Source organism: Eumetopias jubatus, unplaced genomic scaffold (genome assembly GCF_037043125.1).
Source record: "Eumetopias jubatus isolate StellerSeaLion01/CBP00866 unplaced genomic scaffold, mEumJub1_p1.0 scaffold_14, whole genome shotgun sequence".
Taxonomy (NCBI): domain Eukaryota; kingdom Metazoa; phylum Chordata; class Mammalia; order Carnivora; family Otariidae; genus Eumetopias; species Eumetopias jubatus.
Window position 1 is genome coordinate 43,076,696 of NW_028274820.1, and position 25,482 is coordinate 43,102,177.

Genomic DNA, 25,482 nt, shown 5'->3' on the forward strand with positions numbered 1-25,482 from the left:
TTATTGAACTGAACATGATATATTGTTGCCACATTATTTAATAATCCATAAGGTTTTCAAAATGGAAATTAAAAATACTAGAAGGTAATTGTAACAGTGAAGGAAACAAATCTTTTAACCGCACACATACAGCTGTCCAGTAAAGCCACATGATCCACTTAACTGACATGATTTCAACTATGCTTTTTCAGTAAAAACAGCAAAGGGAAAAAGAAACAGTGCAGAAGAGTCTGTCTTCTGTCCTAATGAAATAGTGTATATGTTATGCCATTATACCTTTACATGTCACCTTAAAGGATTATTTTGACTCTAGTTTTTACCTTCTTTTAGAACCTAAATTTCTGTATGTGAATCTGAATTTATAAATTGTATTTGAAATGTTGAAATAACTCCACTCATTTGAGTTTCCTTTTTCAGATTTACCGTGCTCTTTAGTTCTTGATTTCTTGAGTTTTTTGGCCACAAATAATTTGACACCACCTTATCTTATGTTTTGCAGGCTACTGGATCAAGATCAGTCCCCATGCCACTGTCAAATATATCAGTGCCAAAATCATCCGTTTCACGTGTGCCCTGCAATGTAGAAGGAATAAGTCCTGAATTAGAAAAGGTATTCATTAAAGAAAATAATGGGAAGGAGGAAGTGTCCAAGGTAAGGTTACGTGCAGTGTTTGAATCCTTTTTTTTTCTTTAATATTTAGAACTGTCTTAAAAGTCCTTTTTTTGGTAACAGCTTTATTAGCTATAATTCACATACCATCAATTTACCCATGTGAAGTGTACAACTCAGTGTTGTTTTTTTTAAGTATATTCACAGTTGTGCAGCCATCACCACAATCAATTTTACAGCATTTTCATCACCCCAGAAAGAAACTCTGTATCCTTTAGTGATCATCCCTCATTTCCTTCCAGTGCCCCCAGCTGTAGGTAGCTACTAATGTACTTCCTCTAGCTACAGCTTTGCCGTTCTAGACATTTCATATAAATGGAATCATGCAATACGTGGCCTTTTGTAACTGACTTTTTTCATTTAGCATAATGTTTTTAAGGTTTACCCATGTTGTAACACTTATCAGTACTTGGTTCCTTTTTATTGTCAAATACTCAGTGTGTGAATTTTATTTAGCTAGTCATCAATTGATGAACATGGTCTTGTTCCTACTTTTTGGCTATTATGAATAATGCTCTATGAAATTCATATACAAGATTTCATGCGAACATGTTTTCCTTTCTCTTGGGTATTTACCTAGTTGTGGAATGGCTGGTTTGGTAGCTCTTTGTTTAACCTTTTGAGAAACTGCCAGACTGTTTTCCAGAGTGTCTGCACTACACCATTTACTTGTATGAAGGTTCCAGTTTCTCCATCTTCACCCATACTTGTAATTCTTTTTTATTGTAGCCATCCTGTTGGGTGTGGGTATCTTCTCATGGTGTAGCTTTGCATTTCCTGAAGGCTAATGGTGTTAAGCATCTTCTGTGTGCTATTGGCCATTTGTATATCTTCTTTGGAAATATGTCTATTCAGATCACTTGCCCCATTTTAAAACTGGATTTTTGTCCTTTTATTATTGAATTGTAGAGATTCTTTATGAAGTTTATTTTCTAGTAAGTTTTTATTAGATGTATGATTTGAAAATATCTCCCATTCTGTGGGTTGTCTTTCACGCTTTACTTTCTTGATGATGTCCTTTGAAACAAACACTTTTTCAGTTTTTATAAAGTTTGATTTGTTTTTCTTTTTTTTTTTTAAGATTTTATTTATTTGAGAGAGAGAGTGCAAGCATGGACAAGCAGGGGGAGGGGCAGAGGGAGAGGGAGAAGCAGACTCCCCACTGAGCAGGGAGCTCCATCCCAGGACCCTGGAATCATGATATGAGCTGAAGGCAGACCGTTAACTGGCTGAGCCACCCAGGAACCCCTGGGTTTTTCTTTTGTTATTGTATATTTGAAGTCATATTTAAGAAACCATTGCCTAATCTAAGGTCACAACGATACTTGTGTTTTTTCTAAGAGTTTTTTAGTTTAACCTTCCCTTATGATGAGGTCATTGAACCATTTTGAATTTGCCAAAAATGCTTTATAAATTACCTATGTGCCAGAAAAGAAATCTGGACACTACTGCATGTGAACCTATATTTGACCACATCTTAAATGTATACTCAACAAAAGAAAACATCAAGTAGCCTTTGACTTAATTACCCCTGTGATTTTTTGGGGGGTAACCAAAATAATGATTTAATTTATGTCAAATGTGTGTCTTTCCTTTAAGTAATGTGCAGGTTTTAAAACTGATTTAATTTCAAAATCCAAACAGTTCAATTTTATATTTATAAGATTAAAAAGTAAGACTTTCTTTCAATTCTCAGTATTGCTTAGCAGATACGAGCATTATGGGAAATATCTTGTATATCATTCCTGATATGTATGTGTATTCTAATACCTAGTGAATCATTGTATGATGTACCATAACTGAGAAGTCCTCTGTCGATGGGCATTTAGATTGTTTTCAGTTTTTCTCATCACAAGCAGGGCTTTAGAAAACATGTACTCTTGTGAAATTGCTGGATCAAAGCATTTGTGTGTGTTAAATTTTGATGAATATTGCTAAAATTATCTTCCCCAAAATTTGTGCCACTTACTCTTCCTAGATGTTTCATGTTAACATTCTATTTTGTATTTATCATACTATAAAGGAGCTCTTTGGAAATTATGCTGTCTCTTAGCTGTTGATCATTAAAATGTTTTCTTAATACATTAAGTAATGTCTAAAAGCATTAAATGTAAGGAAATGAAATTTTCCAAAAAATTCACTTTAGTGAAAAATCTAATTTTTTGAGGAGGAAAGAATCTGTCACATGTTTGCTGATTCCTTAAGAACTTCAAAACAAAACTGTACTAGGATAGAAAACTTACTAATACAGCTTTAGGAAAACAAAAACACTAATTCAGAAAGATACATGCACGCCTTTGCTTATTGTAGCATTATTTACAATAACCTAGATATAGAAGCAACCTAAGTGTCCATTGATAGATGAATGGATAAAGATGTGGTGTGTGTGTGTGTGTGTGTGTGTGTATTTAAATATGTATAAACTTAATATATAAAATAAAATATATGAAAAGCATATATAATTATATAATAGACACATGATGGCATGTTACTCAGCCATAAAAAGGAATAAGATCTTGCCCATTTGTGACAACATGAGTGGACTTAGAGAATATTATGGTATGTGAAATAAGTCAGAGAAAGACAAATACCATATGATTTCCCCTATATGTGGAATCTAAAAAACAAAACAAGCAAACAGAAACAGATCCATAAATACAAACTGGTGGTTGCCAGAGGGGAGCGGGGAGGGGGATGGGCAAAATGGGCGAAGGGGATTAGGAGGTCTATGCTTCTAGTTATAGAACAAGTAAGTCAGGGACCTCTGGGTGGCTCAGTCAGTTAAGCATCTGCCTTTGGCTCAGGTCATGAGCCCCATGTCAGGCTCCCTGCTGAGTGGGGAGTCTGTTTCTCTCTCTGCCTGCCACTCCCCCTGCTTGTGAGCTCGCTCTCTCTCTGACAAATAAATAAATAAAATCTTTAGGAAAAAAAAGAACGAATAAGTCACAGAGATGAGAGATGAAAGGTACAGCATAGGGAATATACTCAGTGGTATTATAATAGCATTATATGGTGACAGATGGGAGCTACATTTGTGGTGAGCATTTCATAATGTATAGAGTTGTCAGTTCACTATGTTGTACACCTGAAACTAATGTACATTTTACTTAATGTACATTATACTTAATAAATAAAATTTTATATATATATGTTCTGCTTTTAAATAAGTCGTATTCTAATTTCATAGTAGCAATTTCAGAATTACTCTAGGGTAACCTTCACACTTATAACTAAAATATTGATTTTTAGAATTTTTTAGATTGACAATTAAGTGTGCCCCAAAGTTTTAATAAACAAAATGTCACCATTAGTGAACCTGCCAGGAGCTAAAAAAAGAAAATTGTCCTGTTAAGTGTATCAGTGTTCTAAGCCTTTATATTTCCCATTGTTATTTTGCATAAATAGTTGTTTTTAAAAATCTGTTTCGTTCTTATAATTCTTATAACCTTCCAACAAAACAGAAGTTGGTTAAGGAAATGGATATATATATATATGTATTACTGTTATAGATTTAGAAAAAGGAATACAGAAAGACTATGTTTATCAAAAAGGACACAAATGAAAGAGAGCTCAAATTCTTAAGTATTTTAACTACAAATCTGTACATCATTCTGATTTTACTGATTACCAATACTGACGCTTTTATAAAATAACATTTTCCTTGACTTATATATCTAAATTTTAAGAAATAGTTCTGTCGGGCGCCTGGGTGGCTCAGTTGGTTAAGCGACTGCCTTCGGCTCAGGTCATGATCCTGGAGTCCCGGGATCGAGTCCCGCATCGGGCTCCCTGCTCGGCAGGGAGTCTGCTTCTCCCTCTGACCCTCCCCCCTTTCATGTGCGCTCTCTCTCTCTCTCTCTCTCATTCTCTCTCTCAAATAAATAAAATCTTTTAAAAAAAAAGAGTTCTGTCATGAAGGCCTCAAATACATTTTTGAAAATGCCCTTTGCTCATGGGTTACCCTGGAACTTCACACATCTTATACTGCTATGCAATTTTGTCCAAAAACACCTGCACCAATGATTTATTCTTTGTTCTTTCTAAGGTTTAGTGCAGAGTTGTAATTAAAACCTAACTTTATTTAAATGAAAGAAAAAAATTTAAAGTAACATTTTCTTAGCATTTGACCAAGTAAAGTAATATTCCTTTGGGAATATATCTTTCCTTAATTGGAAAGTTTTACCTTTTTATTTGTTTACAAAATGAACTAATATTTACATAATTGAATATTCTTTTTATAGTAGAGTAGTCATTGTCAGGTTGTGACAATGCTATAGGTTTGATTTAATAGCATTGTGTAGATAAATGCAGTTTGTATTTCAGTAGTTAATGGTTTCAGCCTTCACTTGATTATTTGTTATAGAAAAAGTTATCCATTTTGAGTCTTGCCTAATTTTATCTTACTCCATTTTTCTCTCTGACAGTGTTTCTGAAAACTCTGAAATGACAAAGCTCAGAGTAAAAACAGTGAAAATACGTTGTAAATAAACTAAGAGTATAGGAATATATTGGTACTTTTTCTTAGCCTTGCAATCTTGCCTATATAAGAACAAAATATTTTAAGTGATTAATATATAGAATTTTACTCACTGAACTTTGTTAGTAGGCAGATTAGGAAAATGGAGTAAGATTTATCTTTACAGCCGAAGCAGAGTAGGGAGGGGCCCCTGTGACAGAAGCCCTGAGGCCATGTAATCAGCATGACATCAGCTGCACTAAGCTGGGTAGGTTCTTTATTTGTAAGGACGCTGGAAAAATGAACTCTATGGTCTCTTCGGGTCCAAAATATGTTTCTGTGATTATAGTTTCATTTCTATTTCTTATTTTTGCTGCGCAGAACAATGCATTAGAACCAAGCCAAATTATGAGTCGTCCTACATAGATGGATACCAAAACAGAAGAATTGTTTTGTGTTATATTAACATCCTTTATGGAATAGTAATAGAATAAATGTCTTTATTAGAAATTTTGGGTAATCTGTAAAGGAAGTGGAAAACATGGTTCTCTTCTGATCTCTAAAAAATATAAAGAATGAACAGACAGAAAAATCTCTACCTGCGGGTATGCGATTCGGCTTTTCTTACTAGCAAGTCAGAGTGACTTCTTGAAGTTCGAGCACTTCATGCAGCACATGTTTGTTGGATGGATGTCTGCCTGGGCCAGACATGGTGGTAGGCGCTGGGGACTCCCCTACCCTTGGGGAGCGTTATGGGAAGGGCTAGCCTCGGGTACCTACAGAGAGCTATGGAATTTGTAGGACAGCTTATCCTTCCTTAGTGGCTGGAAGGAAACTTCTCGCTCAGTCGAGACAACGTGCAGAAATCAGGACACAAGACTGGTGTCTTTATTGTCTGAAGCCCGACCGTGGCGAGACGGTCGTGGAAGGTGAAAGGCCGGGCCGTGTGGCGTGCCGCATCCCCTGTAGGCCCTTTGCTCATGCGCCCTGGCGCTGCCACGCGTGACGCTTGTTTCTCTTGCAGCCGGTGGAGATCCCGGATGGCCGGAGGGCCCCGCTGCCTGCCCACTGCCGGAGCAGCAGCACGCGCAGCATCGACACCCAGACGCCCTCGGTGCAGGAGCGCAGCAGTAGCTGCAGCAGCCACTCACCTTGTGTCTCCCCCTTCTGTCCCCCCGGGTCCCAGGACGGTAGCCCTTGCTCAACAGAAGACTTGCTCTATGAGCGTGATAAAGGTGAGAAGGGAATCACCCACTTAGACAGAGGGTTCGTTGTAGGGCCGTGCTCGTTATACTCTCTTCGTCTCAGACCATTGCATCCCTTTTTTCCTTTGGTGGAAGGGTGGGGTCGTCAAGGATTGGTTAATGTAGGTTCGTTCATTGGCTTCCCGTACCCTCTTCTTTGTGACTCTCACAAACATCTTCCATAAATGTGTCAGAGGAGCGCAGCGCATGGTTCTGACAGCTAACGAAAACTATCCCATGGAGTGCACACAGCGTTACACCCTAGAACACACAGGGCTTGCCTCCGTATCATCCGAGCTGATGATGCTTGTGGTAGAGGTTATACTGCTCATGCCTGACGGTAGATGTTGTCATCCCAGGTCAGCTTAGGAGGAAGTAATTTCTAGATACTCTTTTGGAAGGATGGGGATTTTTTAACTAAGTAGGTAAAGTTTGATAAGTACCTACCAGATATCAAGGGTTGTTGGGGTATGTAAAAGAATTGTTAACTAACTCCAACGAGAGGGCGGCACCTCTGGTATTTTTGTTACTTCTCAGGCCTCAGCTGTCTCCCCTGACTCTCCTGTCGCTGTGTCAGGCACCTGGTCACCACTTACTCTCTCCTTTCAGTTGCTGGCCCCCTCAGACCCAGACACAGAAGGCAGCAAAGATAGCCCAGCTTCCACCTCCCTAGCTACTTCCAAAGAAACACTGAACGCACACACATTTACTGCTTCTCACCATAGAGAAATCCACCATAGGCGACCAGACTTTGAAAACTTAAAAAGGTAAAGGTTACAGAATCTTATAGGATTTTTGTGGTCCTTGTCCTCTTTTGACTGTCATTCCCCTTCATTTGTTTTATTTGGAGGTATTATTACATTTAAATGGCCAGATTTTAAGTGCTCAGCCTATTGAATTTTTACATATGTATGCACTCATGAAACTACTACCTAGCTGAAGATACAGAACATTTTTAGCATCCCAGAAGGCTCCCTCGGGCCCCCTTCCCTCTCCATCTGGAAGTAACCACTGTTCTGATTTCCACCGCCATAATTTAATTTTTCCATGTTACTGTATTTAACAGAAATGGAATGGTGCATGTGTATTCTTGTGTCTGGCTTCTTTCACTCATCATTATGCCTAACTCTCTGCTGAGATGTTAAATAGAAGTTTCTTTGGACTTTGTCTTCTGCTTTTCTTTCTGTGGGTGGATCTCAGCGTTTCTCTGCTTGCTTTTCACCCTTTCATGATTGACAAGCCTTGTGCACTTCCTGTCTCCATTAAGGATGTCTTGAAGGCAGTACCACAGGCATCTCTTTGTTTCAAGTGCGAAGTCCTGATAGATCATAGAATGTCAGACGAGGGAACCTTGATTTCACTGAGGCATCATCCTAGTGGCAGAAACACCTTTAGTCACTTCCTCATAACATATACTATGGATGTTTCACAGTTAAACAAACAAGAAAATACCTTGCTTCTCATAGGATTTTGAAGGTCTTTGGAAATATTTAAAGAATAGTAATTTGTTTTAGGCTACCCCGGTGGTAAATGGCAAGACAGGTCTGTCTTGATTCCAAAACCTGTATTCTGTGTTATATCAGTAGAAAGGATAAGTGCAGTTCAGGTTGACCACTCTTGCTGTTTATTAGTACGGGTAGCTGGAAAAAGTAAAAAATAGCAGTAATAATAAGGCTAGGCAGTTAATTTCTTGAGTTTTGTTTTCTTCTAAGTTTAATATTGTGGATAACTGAGAGACACTGAACCAAAAAGGAAGTGTATTAGGAAGATGATGAGTGAGTTACACTCTGGTTAACTGTTTGTGAGATTGCCTTCAGGGCCTCTGTGTGCCAATATTCAGTGAGGCAGGTAAATACATGGTTTTTGCATTTCAGAAAAGGTACTCACTTAGATCCAAGTTTAAACCAGTATATGTTTTTACATAGAACATATGGAAGTTTAAAGGGTACAGTGTAATGATTTGATACATGTATAGATTTGCAAAATGTTTACCACAATAAGGTTAGTTACCATATCCTTCACCTCATGTAATTACCATTTTGTTGTTGTTGCTATGGTGAGAACATTAAAATTTTACTCTCCTAGCAGCTTTGGAGTATGCAATACAGTATTATTAACTAGAGTCACCATGCTGTACCTTAGATCCCCAGAACTTATTCATCTTATAACTGAAAGTTTGTACTCTGACTGTCATCTTCCCCTGTCCTTGGCCCCTGGCAACCACTATCCTCTCTATTTCTCTAAGTTCGATGTTTTTAAGATTCCACATATAAGTGAGATCATACAGTATTTTTCTCTGACTTATTTCACTTACCATAATGCCCTCAAGATCTATTCATGTTGTTACAAATGGTAGGATTTCCTTTTTTATGGCTGAATAACATTCCTGTGTGTGTGTGTGCATGCACATGTGTTTATTTTCTTCATTCATCCATTGAGGGCCACTTAGGTTATTTCCATGTTTGGGCTATTATGAATAATGCTGCAATGAACATAGGAATGTGGGTGTCTCTTCAAGATAGTGTAATAATCTGAATTCTGACCGTTTCTTAGATAAGTTAGACCTTTTTCTAAGACATCTCCTTTTTTTGTATGTTTTCCTCTATGTCTTTTTATTCTTTCATACCAGATATCTGCCGGCATTACACAAATTTTTTTTTCCCTTATGTTCCTCTTGTTTTATTTTTTTTAATGTAAAATGAGAACATTGGTCCAGATCATCTCTAAGACCCAAGTTTTTTTCCTAATTAAAAAAATATTTCTTAGTTAAGTGAGGTGATAATACCTACCTCATATCATTATTGGGGTTAATGAGATATTGTAGCAAAGTACTTAGCACAACCATTGGTCCATAGTAAACAATAAATCGTGTTGGGTGTGGCTAATTGTGACTTTTTAAAAATCTCTGTAAAACTTATGGAGATCTCAGAATCATTTTAGACATTTTTCTGTTTTCTACAAGACTATTTCAGCTTGGGAATTAAGACCCTAGTTTCTTAACATACTGACCATATTTAGCTTTGAGCATTACTTTGTGATTAAGATTAAGCTGATGTTACTCTTCCCTGGAAAAATAGGTGACCTTATATTACAGTGTGAACTTTCTAGTTCTTAAGTAAATCAAGTCCCCTCTTTATGAAGAAAAAATTAAAATAACATCTATCATATATGCATGTATGTCTATATGTACACTCACATGTGGATTTTAGGATCAGGAATGGAGGTTTATGTATTTAACTTGAGTTCTTTTTTCCAGTTTAAGAAACATTTGTTGAACATGGACTGTATGTCAGGTTCTCCACTAGAGAGTGGAAAAGTAGAGATGAATAAGATGTGAAATCTGTTTTTAAGGAATTTATGGTCTAATATGGAATAATAACGTAAACAAATAATACACTATTATACAAGTAGGTTTAGAATACCAAAGGTACTGAAGAGGGAGTTGTTAGTTTTATAGTTTCTGAAACCTACACATGTTATGTCATTTAAACTATAGAAATAGTCTCTGACTCATTACTTCTCTATGTACGTCTGAATTTTGTGTTTTTTGAAGATACTCATTTGTCTTCTAAGTTGCATTTTTCAGTAAAGAAAAAAATGGAAGCTATAGATTTTGAATAGGTTTGTTAACTCTGAAAACAGCATTGATACTGTAATTTTGTAATCAACTCGAATATATTTGGAGTACCTACATACTCTGCAGTTCCTGTAGAGAAACTTTTTCTGTGGTAGAATAGCTGGCTCAGACATTGTAAGGCCCCTGGATAGGCATGCTCGAGAGGGGAAGGGGTAGCCATTGTGCATACATGCTCTCATGAGCGATGTGCTGGTGAGCTGATTAATTTTCTGATACTCATCTGTGACATACTTATCTTTTTTCTGATTTTGCTAACAATACTTCTTTCTATTCCTAACATATATTCTTTTCCATGAACCATGTATAATTTGGGACCTATAAAATAATTTCAGTTGATCAGTATATTGGTTTTTTTCTTTGGCTGTTTCAGTTGCAGTGCCAAGACAAAAACACTCTGACTATTGAAAAAGGTCCCGCCATTAAGAGACTGTTTTCAGATTTGGGATTTCTTTGTTCTTTCTTTTTTCCTTTTTTGCTAGGTTTTCCCAGTGACCTAAAGACTGAAGGCAGCCTGGTCACATGTATAAAGTTGTCAGGCTAACTAACCTAGTACCCACCACAGTTCCTACATTATGGTCCATGTGGAGAATTCAGGATCCAGAATAAGAGCTCTCATCTTGACATCCTCAGAATATACCCTAAGAGTTAGCCTAAATTTTTTTACATTATCATGCCCAAAATGCAAGGAGGAAAATAGTCATTTATATAATACAGATGGCAGCATCAGAATATTCTTTTAGCAGCTCTACCAGTGCTCCTGATGGTGGCCAGAGTGGAGCTGGGCGAGCCACAGGCTCGAGACATGAACCTGCCACTTAGAGTTGATCTTTGGCACAGTTCACTTAGGCAGTTGTTCTAAAATTCTGCAATTTTGCAAGATACTGTGGAAACATTGGTTATTCTAATCATGAAGTCGACTGAACCATTCTACTCAGGCCAGCTACTAACAGTCATATTCCAAGAGTCCATAAATTGGGTACTTGGAACTTAAACTGAATTTTCCCACAAGAACAACGTATGTTATGTGGATGGAGTTTCCCAAGACCTATTTACCTCATACTGTGATTAACTCATAAATATTAATATTCCTAAACTTTGGGTGTTAGGACTGAGTATCCGTTGGTTGTAGGGGAGAAAAAAATAAAGTATTATCTTGTCTTTCTGGGTCCAGGGCTGCCCCTAGTCAGACTTTTGAAAGAGACTCTTTTTGACATCATCTTACTCCTTTCTACATACATTTTAATTCTATTTGCATTTATCACTAGGGCTCCTGTATCTCTAGGGCTCTTCTTTGACCTTTGCCCGTAACAGACTTTAACCCTCTATCTTCTAGAGAGCCTACAATCAGCCGAGATTTTGTGGTACTTTTTGTGTTTATTCTGTGAAAATAAATATGTTGGATGTACTGCTTTTAGCCACTACATCTTAAAATCACTGCTTTTGAGCCTGAGTCTGTTTCCTCTATCAAAAGAATCTCCTCATGTATAGGAGGAGATGTTCTAGGATGCCTTATCTTAGAAGAACCTCTTGGTGGTAAAATCCCAAAGAGTATAGAGATACAACACTGGAATTATTCCATAGGTTAATGATGACCTGTTCTAGAATCCTGTCCCTAACATCATCTCCCTGATTCTCTCTTTCAAGATAATATGTAAAATCATATATATTCTCATTGCCTGACAGCACAGAAGAAGCATCCAGTAAATGCCTATTTCCGCTCTTTAGAAAATGTTCACCGTTGCCCTGATGGCAGATGCCGTGCTAGCAGCCTATGGATGATGAGTTATTGCATCTCAGTTCCAGTAGTTACAACCCAGATTCTAGAATAGAAACAAACCAAAATTTATTAACATGCCTACATATATATATTTCACTTAATCTTCTATTATCTATTTACCAGAATATAAGCTCCAGTGGGAGCGGGTAACTTCATTTTGCTCCTTGCTTTCTCCTCAGCGAGTAGAGTAATGCCTGGCCCAGAGCAGTGCCTAGCGGAGAGTCTTTCGAGTATTCCTTTGGGACCTTTCTTTATAGTATGTCCATTTTTAAGGGTATGTTTTTATAGCTGTGTTGAACATCAGTATCCTTTTCTTTAGGTTATTAAATAGTATGTTTTAGGCTTTTGAATGTTCAGGAAGGGTGTGATAATGTCCTCCTCCCCCATCATCACCAAAAAAACAGGACCGTAAAGAGAACTAAACAACTAAGAGTATACTCCTTTAGTGATGGGCCTTTGGTGGAAAAGAAGCCATGAAGTTCAAATCCGCCTATTGAAATGATGTGAAAGGAAGTAGCTTTGCTAAAATCCATCTCATTTTCCACTCTGATCATGACTGGAGAGAAAATAGGGTATCAGCTAGAGGAAAAGGGGATCTATTTAATTTTTTCTCCCTGTTATCTTTTGTGTTCCTCTAAGAAGAAATACCAACACGTAGAGGCCGTTCCTTACACTGTGTCTCCTTGTGAGACTAACAGAAGGCAAGCCCAATGAGGCTGTTACCTGAGCTATGAGATTTTAGTTAGAAGCATGGAACGTGAGACTGGAAGGAACGTGATCGGTCGCCTGTCTAGTCCCGCCCTCATATCTCCAGTGAGGGCACTAGAGTTGAGGTAGATCAGAACTTAGTGAGACAGAGAGCCTAACGGTAATGAGCTCTGACTCGGGTACAGCCGGGTTGAATCCCTGCTCGGCCAATTACTGAACCATGTGTCCTTGGGCAAATTACTCAACCTCTCTGTATCTCAGTTTTTTCCTCTATAAATTAGGGATAATGATGGTACCTACCTCATAGGATTGTTACAGTGACTAAATGTGCTCAGGTGAGTGTCATCTCCTGTAGTATTACCACAGTCCTAGGAGTAGGGACAGTGTTGTTATTTTAAGAAAGGGGAATCTGAGGTGTAGAAAATGAAGTCACTTTCCTGAACTCTTTGGAGTACAACAGTGATCTTCTGTTGGAACCTCATATGACTACTTGCTGCCCTTGCAGGAGGAATAGCCTCATACAGGCCGTGAGCTGTGAAAGGCCCTGGTGTGTGGAGAACAGTCAGAAACTGTGTGGCTGGAACACAGGGGTGAATAGTGGGGAGCAGAAAGCAGTGAGGGGGGAGAGGTAGAAAGGCCACTGTTTCATAAGGGGCCTTGTAGGCCTTGCGAAGAGAAATGAAGGAGCAAGCACAGATCTTTTTCAGCTAAAGGTCATGACCAGCTTTATCTTTAAGGGCCACACGCAGGTGGAACCACAGAAGTGGAGAGACAGCAGCAGGACAAGGTAAGGTGCCCTTGAAATAGCCTTGTCCTGTGGTCTCCAAACTTGGTTTATGACACGCCCTCTCAGCAGTGTTTAATCTGTTCATAGATTTCTAAGTTATGTATATATTTAATTCAATCCACAAACTAAACATGTTACTAGCGAAGCGTACTTTCTTACTCTTAAAGATAGAAAGTGAGTATGTATAAATGTTCTAATATTCCTGCATGTCAGCAGATTGTTTTGTGTCCCTGAGCTGGGAAATGACAGGTGCAGGTCAGAACGAGGCGGGGGGCTACCAGAGGAGTTGGAGGGCAGGGGCTGAAGAGGACTCAGCCGCATCTGGGGGCTGATGGACGGATGAGGTGAAGAAGGGTAAAGGCCAGGTTCTAACAAGAGTTCTGGTTTGAGAGATGCAGAAGGTGATTACTACCATTAATTAGGCACTGAGTATCAGAGAAGGAACAGGCTTTAAGGAGAAGACAGTGTTAAGTTTAAGATTCTATGTTGGTTTCTGCCCAAAGACATTATAATACCATTTTTCTTTTGCAAGAATTGGGCGGGGGGGGAAACATAAATACTGAGTTTTACCTAATACAGTAAGACAACAATTAAAGCATTTTGCTTTGCCTTCTATTTTGCACATAAGTGCTCAGTAAATATTTAAGTGAGCATTTAAAATTAGAGTGAAACTTTTATTAGAAGTGTTTATTTTTCCCCGTTAGGATACTTTAGGAGCAATTTAATATGAACAGTGTATTTTAGTTTTGAAAACTGATGTCCCTGGAAATATTTCCATTTAAAAAGCTCGAGTATAAAAACTAAGATTATATCAGAATGATCTTCCTGAGAACCTTAATTACTTTTCAAGATATAAAATATTCTGTATAATCTGAAATTTATTTTCGGTATAGCCATTGTGAGTTATATTTACAAGAGGCAGGATTTTAGTCCATAAATTGGTTTGAGGACTATGTTCAATACAGTAATTTGCTTTCATTTTTAACTGCCATGTCAGATAGTCAAATTCAGAGTGAGGAGTTAGCATATCAACGACTCCAGGTCACATTTGGAGGTAATAAAAAGCCCTGTTCTGCATATCAGGATTATGTTTGTGGAAGAAGGATTGTACTTACTGTGAGTACACAAAAAGCAGCTATGATTTGTGTGCTTAATTTACAAATTGTTATCAATTCAGTGAATACTTAGGGAACACTAAATGATTAAAACACCTCCACCCATATGACAAATATTTAATTAATGGAACCAAACATTTGGAATGTAAGTTGAGCCCAGTATTCAGAACACAATCTTATTTGAAAGAGAGTTCAGAAACTTAAGTAGTGAAGGTTCTGATAGTAGTTTTTCCTCCTGACCCTTTATTGCATGCTGGTCTAAGGGAGATATTAGTGACAACTGATGTCTTGTTTTATTAAAATTCTGTAACCTTCTCATAAAAGGTTGACTTTGAAATTTTAGAGACACCTTAGAGACTATTTCTGAAAGACAGATTTTCTCCTTATTTGTTCCCAATTTGGTCTTGGAGTTAACGGGACACATTTTCAATACAACTGGTAATAACGACTGGTTCCAAAATTTGTTGCCAAGAAAGGCTATACATTTTTGTGTTCTCCTGATTACATTAGGCCATTGAACCACACTACACCTGATAATTTCATTTCCTGAAGCAAAAGAAGTAATTTTAATACTAGAGTGGTAATTGTTTAGGTCCTATTTGGTCAATCATATTTCTAATCTAACTCTATTGGCTAACTTTTCATTATGTTCCTCATCTGTTATTGAGTATAGTTTTGGTGGAACTCTACCCTCACTCACCCAGGCTCTTACTCTGCTGTGAAGGCAGAATAAGAAGGACATTCTTCTGGTTAGGTCTTCATAGAGGAATCTATAGAATCTGTGCTTTAGACATTGATTTGAATTTCAGGATAATAGATTTCTATATGCTGGAGGATGACCTTATGAGTTGGTAGAGTTTGTGCTAGGCAGTCTAACCTGGGGAATCTGGTATTCAGATATTACCCTGCCTCCCCACCAGACACCAAATCTTACCTTTATGCACCCGAATAGAAGTGGAATGTGTGGATCTTTTAAGAATAACTTTCTTGTTCTTCTCTTCTGCTGAGAGAAAGTAGAATAGGTGCTTAATTTCTGAATGGTTCACCATTTTAAGTTTGCAAACTAGGAATGACGTGTTCTTTGTACTGTTGCAGTTGTATTTATTGAGAGCTCACTGTCCCAGGCCCTGTGCTGATTCTTTTATACACATTTTTCATCGTTGTCGTATCAGTGGTTAGTCCCATTTTACAGATCAAAACAGGGTTCAGACTTCTCCTAGGTCATGGTGTCAGGCCTGGTAGAAGTCACAGGCAAGGTAGCCTGACTCCAAACCAGTGTTTTGACATTTTCATGATTGGCTCTCAAATTTGGCTCTGCGTTAAAAGCATCTGGGGGATTTAAAAAAAAGGGAGGGGGGTGGAGCACACGCTGGGGAGGAGCCCCAGACTAATTAAATCAGAATATCTAAGGGATGAGGTCTGGACAGTGGTATTTATTGGTATTTTTGGAAACATCTCCTAATGGGTCTAATGTGAAACCAGAGTTAAGAACCGCTGCTCTGTAATTACATAGCTTGTTTTAGTACTAATTTCACTTAATTTGATAAAGTGATCTGATAGTAGGAGATAAAGCACATCTAAAGACTTCGGGCTAGAATAGAACCATGGCAAAGATTTTACATACCTACCCACAGAATGACTTAACTGAATAATACGATTTTTTTATACTGAAATTGTGGACCGTACTTAATATACCAGAAATAATGAAGGCTGTATATAAGGAGAAATTCAGAAAACTCGTAACTATAAAAGTACATGTAGTTTAAAAAATACTATTTCTATATGGAATTCCATTGTTTAAAATGTCTCTAAATTTTCCAAGCTTTAATTCATTATGAGTTTAAAAATATTTGACAAGCTACTTGTATTTTAATGGTAAATATGGTACACATATGTAAGTATGATCTGTTATAATAGCCAATAAAATATTTCCATACTCCTGATTTTCAGAGTTGGGTGATTCTTTATAAAGATAGATAAGACTGTTATAAATACAGGCAGAATTGTATTTGTTACATTTCATTTTATTGACATTGGCTATGATGTAAGAACATAAAATAACACTTAATGTGAACTACATGTCTAGTTACTTCCTACTGAGAGGTAACAGAATGTGAAAATTTATTATGTGTGTGAACAAGAGGGATTGAATTAAGATTACTGTGAGACTTTTCATCTTGAATCTCCTGAGCAGGCATGCTTACCTCACATTTATGTTCTGTTACTGAAATGTTTATTAAATTCAACACAGAGTTTCAAATGAATCAATTAGACTCCAAGTCTGGAATGGATAGAATAGGTTGTTCATGTGGGTTGTTTTTATTTATTTTTTAAAGATTTATTTATTTACTGTAGACAGAGAAAGAGGGAGTATGGGGGGAGGGCCAGAGAGAGTTTTAAGCAGACTCTGCACTGAGCACAGAGTCCGATGCGGGGCTCGATCTCACAACCCTGAGATCACAACCTGAGCTGAAACCAAGAATCAGACGCTTAACCGACTGTGCCACCCAGGCACCCCATGAGGCTTGTTTTTATATCATGCCATTTTGTAAAGCAAAAAATATATATACCTTGTATGTTAGAACCCTTAAAAATGTCACAGAATTTAGGACTAGTGGTAATTCCTTTAGTTATCTAGAAGCTCAGAAAGGCAGTTGTGTTCAAAGTTACACAACTAGTGACAGAGCTGAAACCTCAGATGGGGTTTCTCCATCCCTGCTCCCCTTTGTCCTCTACCAGATTGCATACTTACCTGAGGAAGAAACTCCAGATTCAACAAATCTGTTGATGGTTTCAATTTTTTTCAAGCTTTGTCTTTCCAGACCACCAAACATTCAAATAAATTTACATATATATATATTCTCAACAACAAAACCCAACTTTTTTAATTGAAGAGGCAAAGAGATATAATAGTACTGAATACTATCTTTCTAGGATAGCAGTATGTTTATTTTTTAACATTAATCAGCCCCCCACCCCCAAAAAAGAACAAGAATGTTTTAAGTGGGTAAAACTCTCAAAATATAAACCTCTGAAATTAGAAAAACGTTTAAGAGGAAACACTTTAATTTAGCGTAGATGTTAATAGGAAGATAATCAGTTTTACAGATTGTCCAACTCACATCTAGCTTTCAGTTCCGGGAGAGGCCTTTGAAGCCATTGCTGAAGTCAGCAGAGAAATCCTATGGTCGGCCTGGTGACGTAATAAAGAAGTAAAGCCCAGAAGACTGCAGCTGGGGCCAAGATGACTTTTCTGACGTGCTGATGGGGAGAGTTCTCGACCACTGACATGGTCACACCCCCGCCAACAGTCCAAAAAGGCTTGTCACAGCCATTGAGCCCACGGCTTCAGGCCAGTTGTGCCCTCCCCCAGGGACTGCCGTCACCAATGGGAAGCTCCACGGAGGCATCACACGTCACCTCTTGGTCTTGCATTGCCTCTACGGGCCTTCTTGCTGCTTGGACGGGAAAGCAGGGTCAGGCTGTATTACACTGAGCTCAGGGCCTCGTTCTCGCCACTTTTTGACTGTGGACCAATCTTTTCGGTCTAGCCTCGCTCCAATAGAGAGCAGCAAACTCAGATGCCAGGTTAATGGTCTTTTGCATCCACCTATGGGAGAAAAGTACATTCTCCCTCCTGCCTCCCATTTGTTTAAGTAATGTAAGATGAATGTCGAATCTAAGAAAATCCTTACATCTGAATGGCACGTGAAGAAACCGAACTTAATTGTAAGACCCACTTCCTTTCACAGGACTGTGTATAATCCGTAGGAATATCCATAATAGTAGTGACAGAGAAACGGGGGGGTTTTCTAGGTTTCCTAGTGGTGTGGCCTCGTTATTTGGTAGGCACTGATTTCCCAGAGTTATGGCCATATTTAAATGTAAGCACGCATCTCCAGTCCCAAGACTAACATAGATGCTCTTTGAATCATTCACCAAATACACCAAGTGTGCCTCAAGAGTCTACTTCTAAGCATGTATTATACAGTTCATTAATGATGATAAAAACATTCCTATTACTCAGATTCTGAATGTCACGCTGTGTTCTGTAGCCTAAACTAAAGCAACTCATCAAAATTGTGACAAGCGTAATTATGGTAGCAATGCCGTCTTTCAAAAATATACATAAAAACCATACATCTCAATAGATCATGTGCTTAGTATTTTAGCAGTGGGGATTTTTTTGCATTAAGTCAGAATTTGTTTAAATGGGACTATTGTATTTATACAGGTATGTGACTGCCTTTACAACTTGGCATCTTACAAAGATAATGACACATTTTGGTGGATTTGAATTTCCAAAATCCTTTGCCAGGTAGGAAAGGGAGAAATTACATATAGGTTTTATGGCTTTTCATGAATAGACCATTTTCTTTTTTTGGTCAAAAATATGAAGAAAACATATTAGGTAGAGATGCTTTTAGACTTCTCATGCTTCTAGTAGCAAAAATACAAACTGCTGGAAAGATTCTTTTATATATAGACCTTTTAAAGGCGAAATTCTGAGCGAATTTTATTCTTCATAGTGGGCTAAGGGGAAAAGACATTATGTGTTGTAAACCTGTTTTTCCCCTGCATACATTTATTCATGGTGTTTAGTAAAAATAATGTTTCTGCTAAGAACGTTCATAATGAAGATGATTCCTCATACTAAAATTTTCAATTAAATTGGTGGGACAGTGAGAAAACCTAGAGGACCCTGTATTATAATCTCTTATAATTCTTTGCATGATTTATACATATTACCCCATTCATTTACATTTTGAAATACATGCTCTACTGTATTCGTCTTCCAGATTATAGCTCTACTTTATTCAAAATGCAGTTTCTGGACCAAAATAACCTCCTTTTATGTTCTGTGGTATGGCAGATTACTGTTGCATCGAAGCTTTTATTTCTAAGAAATGTACTACATGAAAGTGTTAGTAATAGCTTTGCAATAAAGGAAGCTCTGTGGTGGAAGCAGAGGGGCCATAGTGGATAAACTGTGCAAAAGGCTGCTTGTTTGGAAATCAAACTTAATTTAAAAGAGCTTTCAATCACTAGTTAATATAACTGCTTTAAATTTACAGACAGTGGGAGTAGCTCACCGTTACCCAAGTACGCTTCATCTCCCAAACCAAACAACAGCTACATGTTCAAACGGGAGCCCCCAGAGGGATGTGAGCGAGTGAAGGTCTTTGAGGAAATGGCGTAAGTAATGTCTTTTCTATCAGCTGGGATCTGCAAAGCTGTAAAGCTTTTTACTGAGACCAGTTGATCACAGATGAATCAACTACTCCATCCAGCTGATAATGTGTTTCAAAACCAAATTATGAAAAGGGAATTGAATAGGCAGGAGGAATCTTAGTGGACAACTGGAGTCTGTGTGCTGGAAATACATAAGCTAGTACAAAGAAACCTGGAAATTCATCCCTACAACCTAAAAGATCTATTTTTTAATCACTACAAATTTTCCTTTCAAAAAACTCTATGAATTTGGATGGCTAACAAGAAGGCGTTTAGCGGCAAAGTTAATATCCAAGTGTGGCTGGCCTTATGACAGGATCCCACAGGCCAGAAAGAAACTAACTTGGTCTCCCTGTAGACACATCTAGCATGTGTATTCGTTTAATGTAGACTTCTCATTCGCAGGGTTTTTTTTTCTTTTTGAAATTTCAGTGTGCATAAATTAGAAATTAAAGGAAACGAAGTTCATGCTGTAAATACTTGGCAGAGTGGCTCAGGAAAAAAAAGAAAAGACTGTGTGGCTGTTGGACTCACTCATCCCTTTGTCCCAGTGCAGTGCCTGGGGGAGGCCGCTGTTACTCTTGCGACCTGGAAGGGGACAGAGACCGGTCTTGCAGGAATGCAGGAGTTGATGGCTTAGTTCCTGGGAATGGGAAGGGAGGAAAGGCTTAAAAACCCTGCTCTGTTGGGCTGACTGGCTCTTTGAGAAATTACTGAAACTTTTTTTTTCTGATCTGTTAGTAGAAGTATGTATAGTGATGCAGAAAAAGGAGAAAATGCTTAAAACCAAATACATGATTAGGTAATCCCTCTCCCATTATACTTTTCCTTAACAGAAAAGGTCATTCTACCTGGCATAATCTTTAACTAAAGCATAGGAGGTTTTTCCATTTTCCTAAATGATTGAAAGCAAACTAATGATCTCTGAAAAAATTTGCCCAGTCCTTTTGAAAACCCTTTTGTCTCCGATATCACTCGGTGCTGTGTACGTCCCTGGTCTGCCAGCTGACTTGTGCTATGGAAGATGTTTACCCCTCTGTGTACACTTAACTCATTCCCTGCCATTCACATTGTAGCTGTGGTAGAGAACTCCAGCTAAGTCAGAAAGCTTGGAAGCTTTTAGTGATTGTGAATGTCATTTTGTTTTGTGGTTTTAGGTCTCGTCAGCCTATCTCAGCCCCTCTCTTTTCATGTCCTGACAAAAACAAGGTTAATTTCATCCCAACCGGATCAGCTTTCTGTCCTGTAAAACTTCTAGGCCCTCTCTTACCTGCCTCCGACCTGATGCTCAAGAACTCTCCTAACTCAGGCCAGAGCTCGGCCCTGGCCACCCTGACCGTTGAGCAGCTCTCCTCCCGGGTTTCCTTTACGTCTCTTTCTGACGACACCAGCTCGGTGGGCGCCCTGGAGGCCTCCGTCCAACAGCCATCCCAGCAGCAGCAGCTCCTGCAGGACCTGCAGGGCGAGGAACACATCTCTGCTCAGAATTATGTGATCATCTAAAGCGAAGGGGGAGCTGGCCTCTACCCTACCTTCACGGATTAGGAACTAGACCTCAGACATCTTATCTGCATGGAGTGACAAACTTTCTGAACACCACCACCACCAACAGAATACTTATCAGCATCGTAAAGTATCTCTTAACACTGATCTTGGCAGGGACGGAACTCCTATTCAGCAGTTTTTGTGGAAAGCAGTACTGCTTGCAAAATGTGTGTGTCATTCAGCATTTTAAGTGGAGACTATGCATTTCATAGTATGTTTGACAGATTAGTACTGTGTCCTGTGTTTTGTTCCAAATTCTTCAGTATAAATAAGCTCTATATCAAAAAGTTGCCTGTCTAAATAGAAAATGTCTTGCTGTGTTTTGTCCTATGGAAAATACTGTACTTCAGGATTATGTTTACAATTGATCCAGGTGTTTGTTTCTAACTTCTGTAATACATACAATGCAAAAAAATAATAATAATAAATGGCCACAACAGTTGCACAGTGCCCACCCTATGGCCTAGCTTCAGGTACTTCAGTTGAAGTCTAAACTCAGGTAACTTGGAATGTATATCATATTGGGATATTAAATATTTCACAGCTAAAAAGCTAAAGAGGGAACATCACTCTTTTGCCTTTCCTTATTTTATGCATTTCCCTTTCCTCATTACATTCCACATTCTTAGAATAAGAAGTGCATTCAACCCTAGGAGAACAATAATCCTGGACATGGGTGAACATGAGGAGAACCAGCAAATCTGTGGTGTCTGACATCATTTTTGTCATGCGGTTACAAGTAAAACAACTGTTGAATTCACTTTTCAACATGTGTAAATGTGGCTTTTTTTTTTTTTTTTAAACAAGTTCAGGTGTTGCTCAGTTCATGACTGTTACAATGTTGCAAAGAAAGTGTCTCCGGTACCAGACTGTACATAAACATTCCAGTTGTGTGTGATGGAATTTAACAACAAGAAAGTCTAGGTTTAACAGTAAAACAGTGAACTTTCACAGGGGATGGGTGAGATTTTTTGTTTATGTTGGCCATCAGCGTCATGAAATGCTGTTTCAGCTAAAGGCATATTGATGTTCAGTTTCTCTCTTGGAAATTCTTTAATTTGAGGGTTTACAAATGACACGCTTTTGGTTATTGTTTTCCTCGAGCAGTTGAGGTGCATGAGTTGCATTCATGTGGAGAGAGAACGTGTGGGTCTCAGAAGTAATGCAGCACTGGAAGCTGGCTGTTTGGGGACTTAGAAAAAGCAGCAGTTTGCGGCTGTCTCTTCAGGCCTCTCCTCACAGTATCGTGGATGGTTCTGTTAGTATTTCGGATGTGCAAAGTAAAGCAAAAACCCAAGTAAATTGCCTTGAACTTGCGGACTTGACCTGAATTTTCAACGAAGTTGTGTGAAGAGAGCCCTAGATAATCCCGAGTGGTCAGTGGAAGAGCCCAACTCTCAGACTTTGTTTTCTGCAGCACAGAGAGTCTCGAAAAGCAAAGGGAAGTTTTCGTATTTTTATTCCATTGCTTTTAGTTCAGTAAAGCATAGAGTTGTTTCATCTGTACCTACAGTAAATGGCACCGTTTTCTTAAGAATTAGGGGAATAAGGTGCCTACAGTCACGGGAACGTTTCAGTTCCCTTCAGTCATTCCTTGGGGTTTTTTGTTTTATTTTCTAAGGAGGCTGAAGAAGGAAGAGGTGATAGAGAAGAAAGCAACACCATTGATTTTTTTTAAGAAATGATATATATATATATATATATGTATATGTTTGCGTGTGTATGTATTCTATGTATTATTTTGTTATGAACCCAATTATCTTCTTTCCACCAAAGTTTGCAGTAATATTCTCTCCTGAAGGTGCATTCTGGCTCCTTTAAATTAGTCAGTGTTATATTGTAGGAGACTGTCATGGAAAAGGACTCAGTTTACTTTTGCCATTTTCACAGGGGAACCTTTTAAAACAATCTCTTCAGCAGCAGACACCTTTAACCCTAATAATCTCAGGCCTTGATGAAAATACTATATTTTGTAGATTATGGTTAAAGGGAGAAAATTATTAGTTCTGTAAGATAAATATGAGCTCCATTAACTTCTGATATCTGGTTTAGCATTACATAATGTGTTGATCTTATGCTCTGCTTTTGTCCAAATATGATGCAATAGTATCGATATCAATTTCTGAAAGATGGACTGAATGCTTTTTTGGTGATGAAATCTGATGTACGGTATTTATAGTGACATGTGCTTTTATTTTCTCATGAGAAACTAAATATTAATTGTGTTGTACATTTGTTCTTAGCATATATTAAAGTTTCGAACCAAATGTGTTAAAGCTTATGCTTTGCCATGTAAATTTCCCAGAAGTTGTTGAGCTCAAATGTATCCTACATCCAGCTGTAGAAATTTGTCAGAAATTGTTTAAATTTTGTATATAGTTGTACTGTTTAATTCTAGCCACTGCGCTGAACAGTATTCGAGTTACCATACAATATGGCTTTACACAAGGAAATGTGTGGCTTTTGTTTTGTATTTTTTCAGTATAGAAGTTCCTGTGTCTTATTTAAATAAAGTTATTAGTAAAACTGGAATAGTTCACATATGTCTTTGGAAAGACTGGGTGGTTAGCATCTTACCTTGACAGAGACAGACTCAGATCAGGGTGATGGCAGTACCCAGCGCTCACTGAATTCCTGACCTGCATCTCTGGCACTAGAGGGACTCTGGATGAGACTTCCCAGCCGGTTTCCTCCAGACGTGTCATTGACATGCTTTCCATCACAAGATGAGGAGCCGGATGACTAAAGTTCAAGTCTTTGTCCTCCTCTCCCAGCTATGAGCACCTTAAAGAGAGAGAACACTGTCCCCACCTCTTTATTTTATACCCAGGAAGTATTTATGGAAGTAATTTGTTTAAATTCAGTGACATCACCTCAAAGGAAGTGGGGTATTTCTTGCAAAGAAAACTGCAGCAAAAAATTTTTTCTTAATTTTTTACTCATTATTTAGGTTTAGGTTCGGGGTAAGAGGGACAAAACCTCAACCGAACGACGGAGTGTTGATGTTATGCCCAGTTATCCAAATAGGGTCATGCTAGGCCCCATTTTGGTCTCGGGCCACTGCCTGAGAGCAAAAAACCTCTTTGAGAAATAATTTACCAGCAGAGTGTTCCTTTCCAAAGCACATCTCATCAAAGAGGTTGTTAAGATTTTACCTTTAAGATTAACTTAAAAATGACTAATGGCTGTGTTTCGGGCTGAAAAAAAAGTAAAACGTAACTTTTTTTAATGGTGAGATTTCTCAACCACCTTCTTGAGAAAGATATATAATTTAGGCAGGTTAACTATCTTGGGTTAAAAGTTCCACCGCAGGTGACTGTGCAGGAAAAGTGGGATTCTCAGCTCCTCCTCTGCTTGCCTCTCGGTCATATAAGCTTAATATAAACAGCCCTGAGGAACAAGTTCGTATTTGCAAAATGAAACCTAAGGAACCAAAACCAAACCTAAAGAACATGGAGGGAGAAATGAGGTCTAAGAACTTACAGATGCTTAGCCTTATGTTAGCTAAAACTAATCACTTGAAGTTTATTTGTGAATAGTGCAAAATTAACTGTTTGCCCCCACCCTTTCCCCTCTGAAGTTCCATTATTCCTTCGTGTTCCCAGCGGCTCCTTCCTTTGACCCCATCTGTGGGACTCACGAGTCTTTTTCCGCGCCTCTACACGTCTCTGGTGAACTCTGGGCTCTTTGGAGCTGAGGAGCTTTGTGAAGATGGATCCTTTAATTCACACCTTGAGTCAGAACCGGAACGCTATTATCCAGCCCCCCGGTTCTGGTTGCCTAGAGGACATCTCTTCTCAGACTTCTTGTCTCATCTCTGCTTCATTGGTTAAATGGAATGAAGACGCTGTCTTGTCTGATGTCCCAAATCGGCTCTTCTCCTTTATATTCCAATTCTTCCTTTTTCCCAGAGGACAACTGGAATCCCATGTCCTGACGTTTTTCTCCACCTAAATCACATTTGCCTTTCTGTCTTCCTATTATCTCGCTGTTAAATTTCAAGCTACAGCTCAGACAGCTATGTCTTGTGGATGAATTTCTTTTCGCACGGAATTCTGATGGCAAGGAAACAGACTTCCAATAACCTCTATAGCTGTAGACCAGGGGTCAACCAACTCCTACTCATGGCCAAATCTGCCCCATGCGTATTTTTGTAAATAAAATCTTACTGGAACAAAGCCACACTCACTTATGTATTACCTATGGGTATTTTGCAATACCGTGGCAGAGTTAAGTAGTTGCAATAGAGACAGTCTGGCCTACGATGCCTAAAACAATATTTTACTATCTGGTCCTTTACAGAAAAAAATG

At 38.4% G+C, this 25,482-nt stretch overlaps 1 protein-coding gene across 2 annotated transcripts in view; it reads left to right on the top strand.

Annotated features, from left to right (window-relative positions):
- The window catches only part of GLCCI1 (glucocorticoid induced 1), a 103,094-nt gene extending 79,391 nt beyond the window's left edge, over positions 1 to 23,703 (top strand). For both annotated transcript variants that reach the window (XM_088018533.1, XM_028118180.2), the window contains exons 5-8: positions 500 to 652; positions 6,151 to 6,361; positions 19,470 to 19,590; positions 20,784 to 23,703. In XM_088018533.1, coding sequence (XP_087874659.1) covers positions 500 to 652; positions 6,151 to 6,361; positions 19,470 to 19,590; positions 20,784 to 21,129 — 831 coding nt within the window. In that variant the 3' untranslated portion in view covers positions 21,130 to 23,703. The remainder of the gene's footprint in view (positions 1 to 499; positions 653 to 6,150; positions 6,362 to 19,469; positions 19,591 to 20,783) is intronic.
- The last annotated feature ends 1,779 nt before the right edge of the window (positions 23,704 to 25,482 follow it).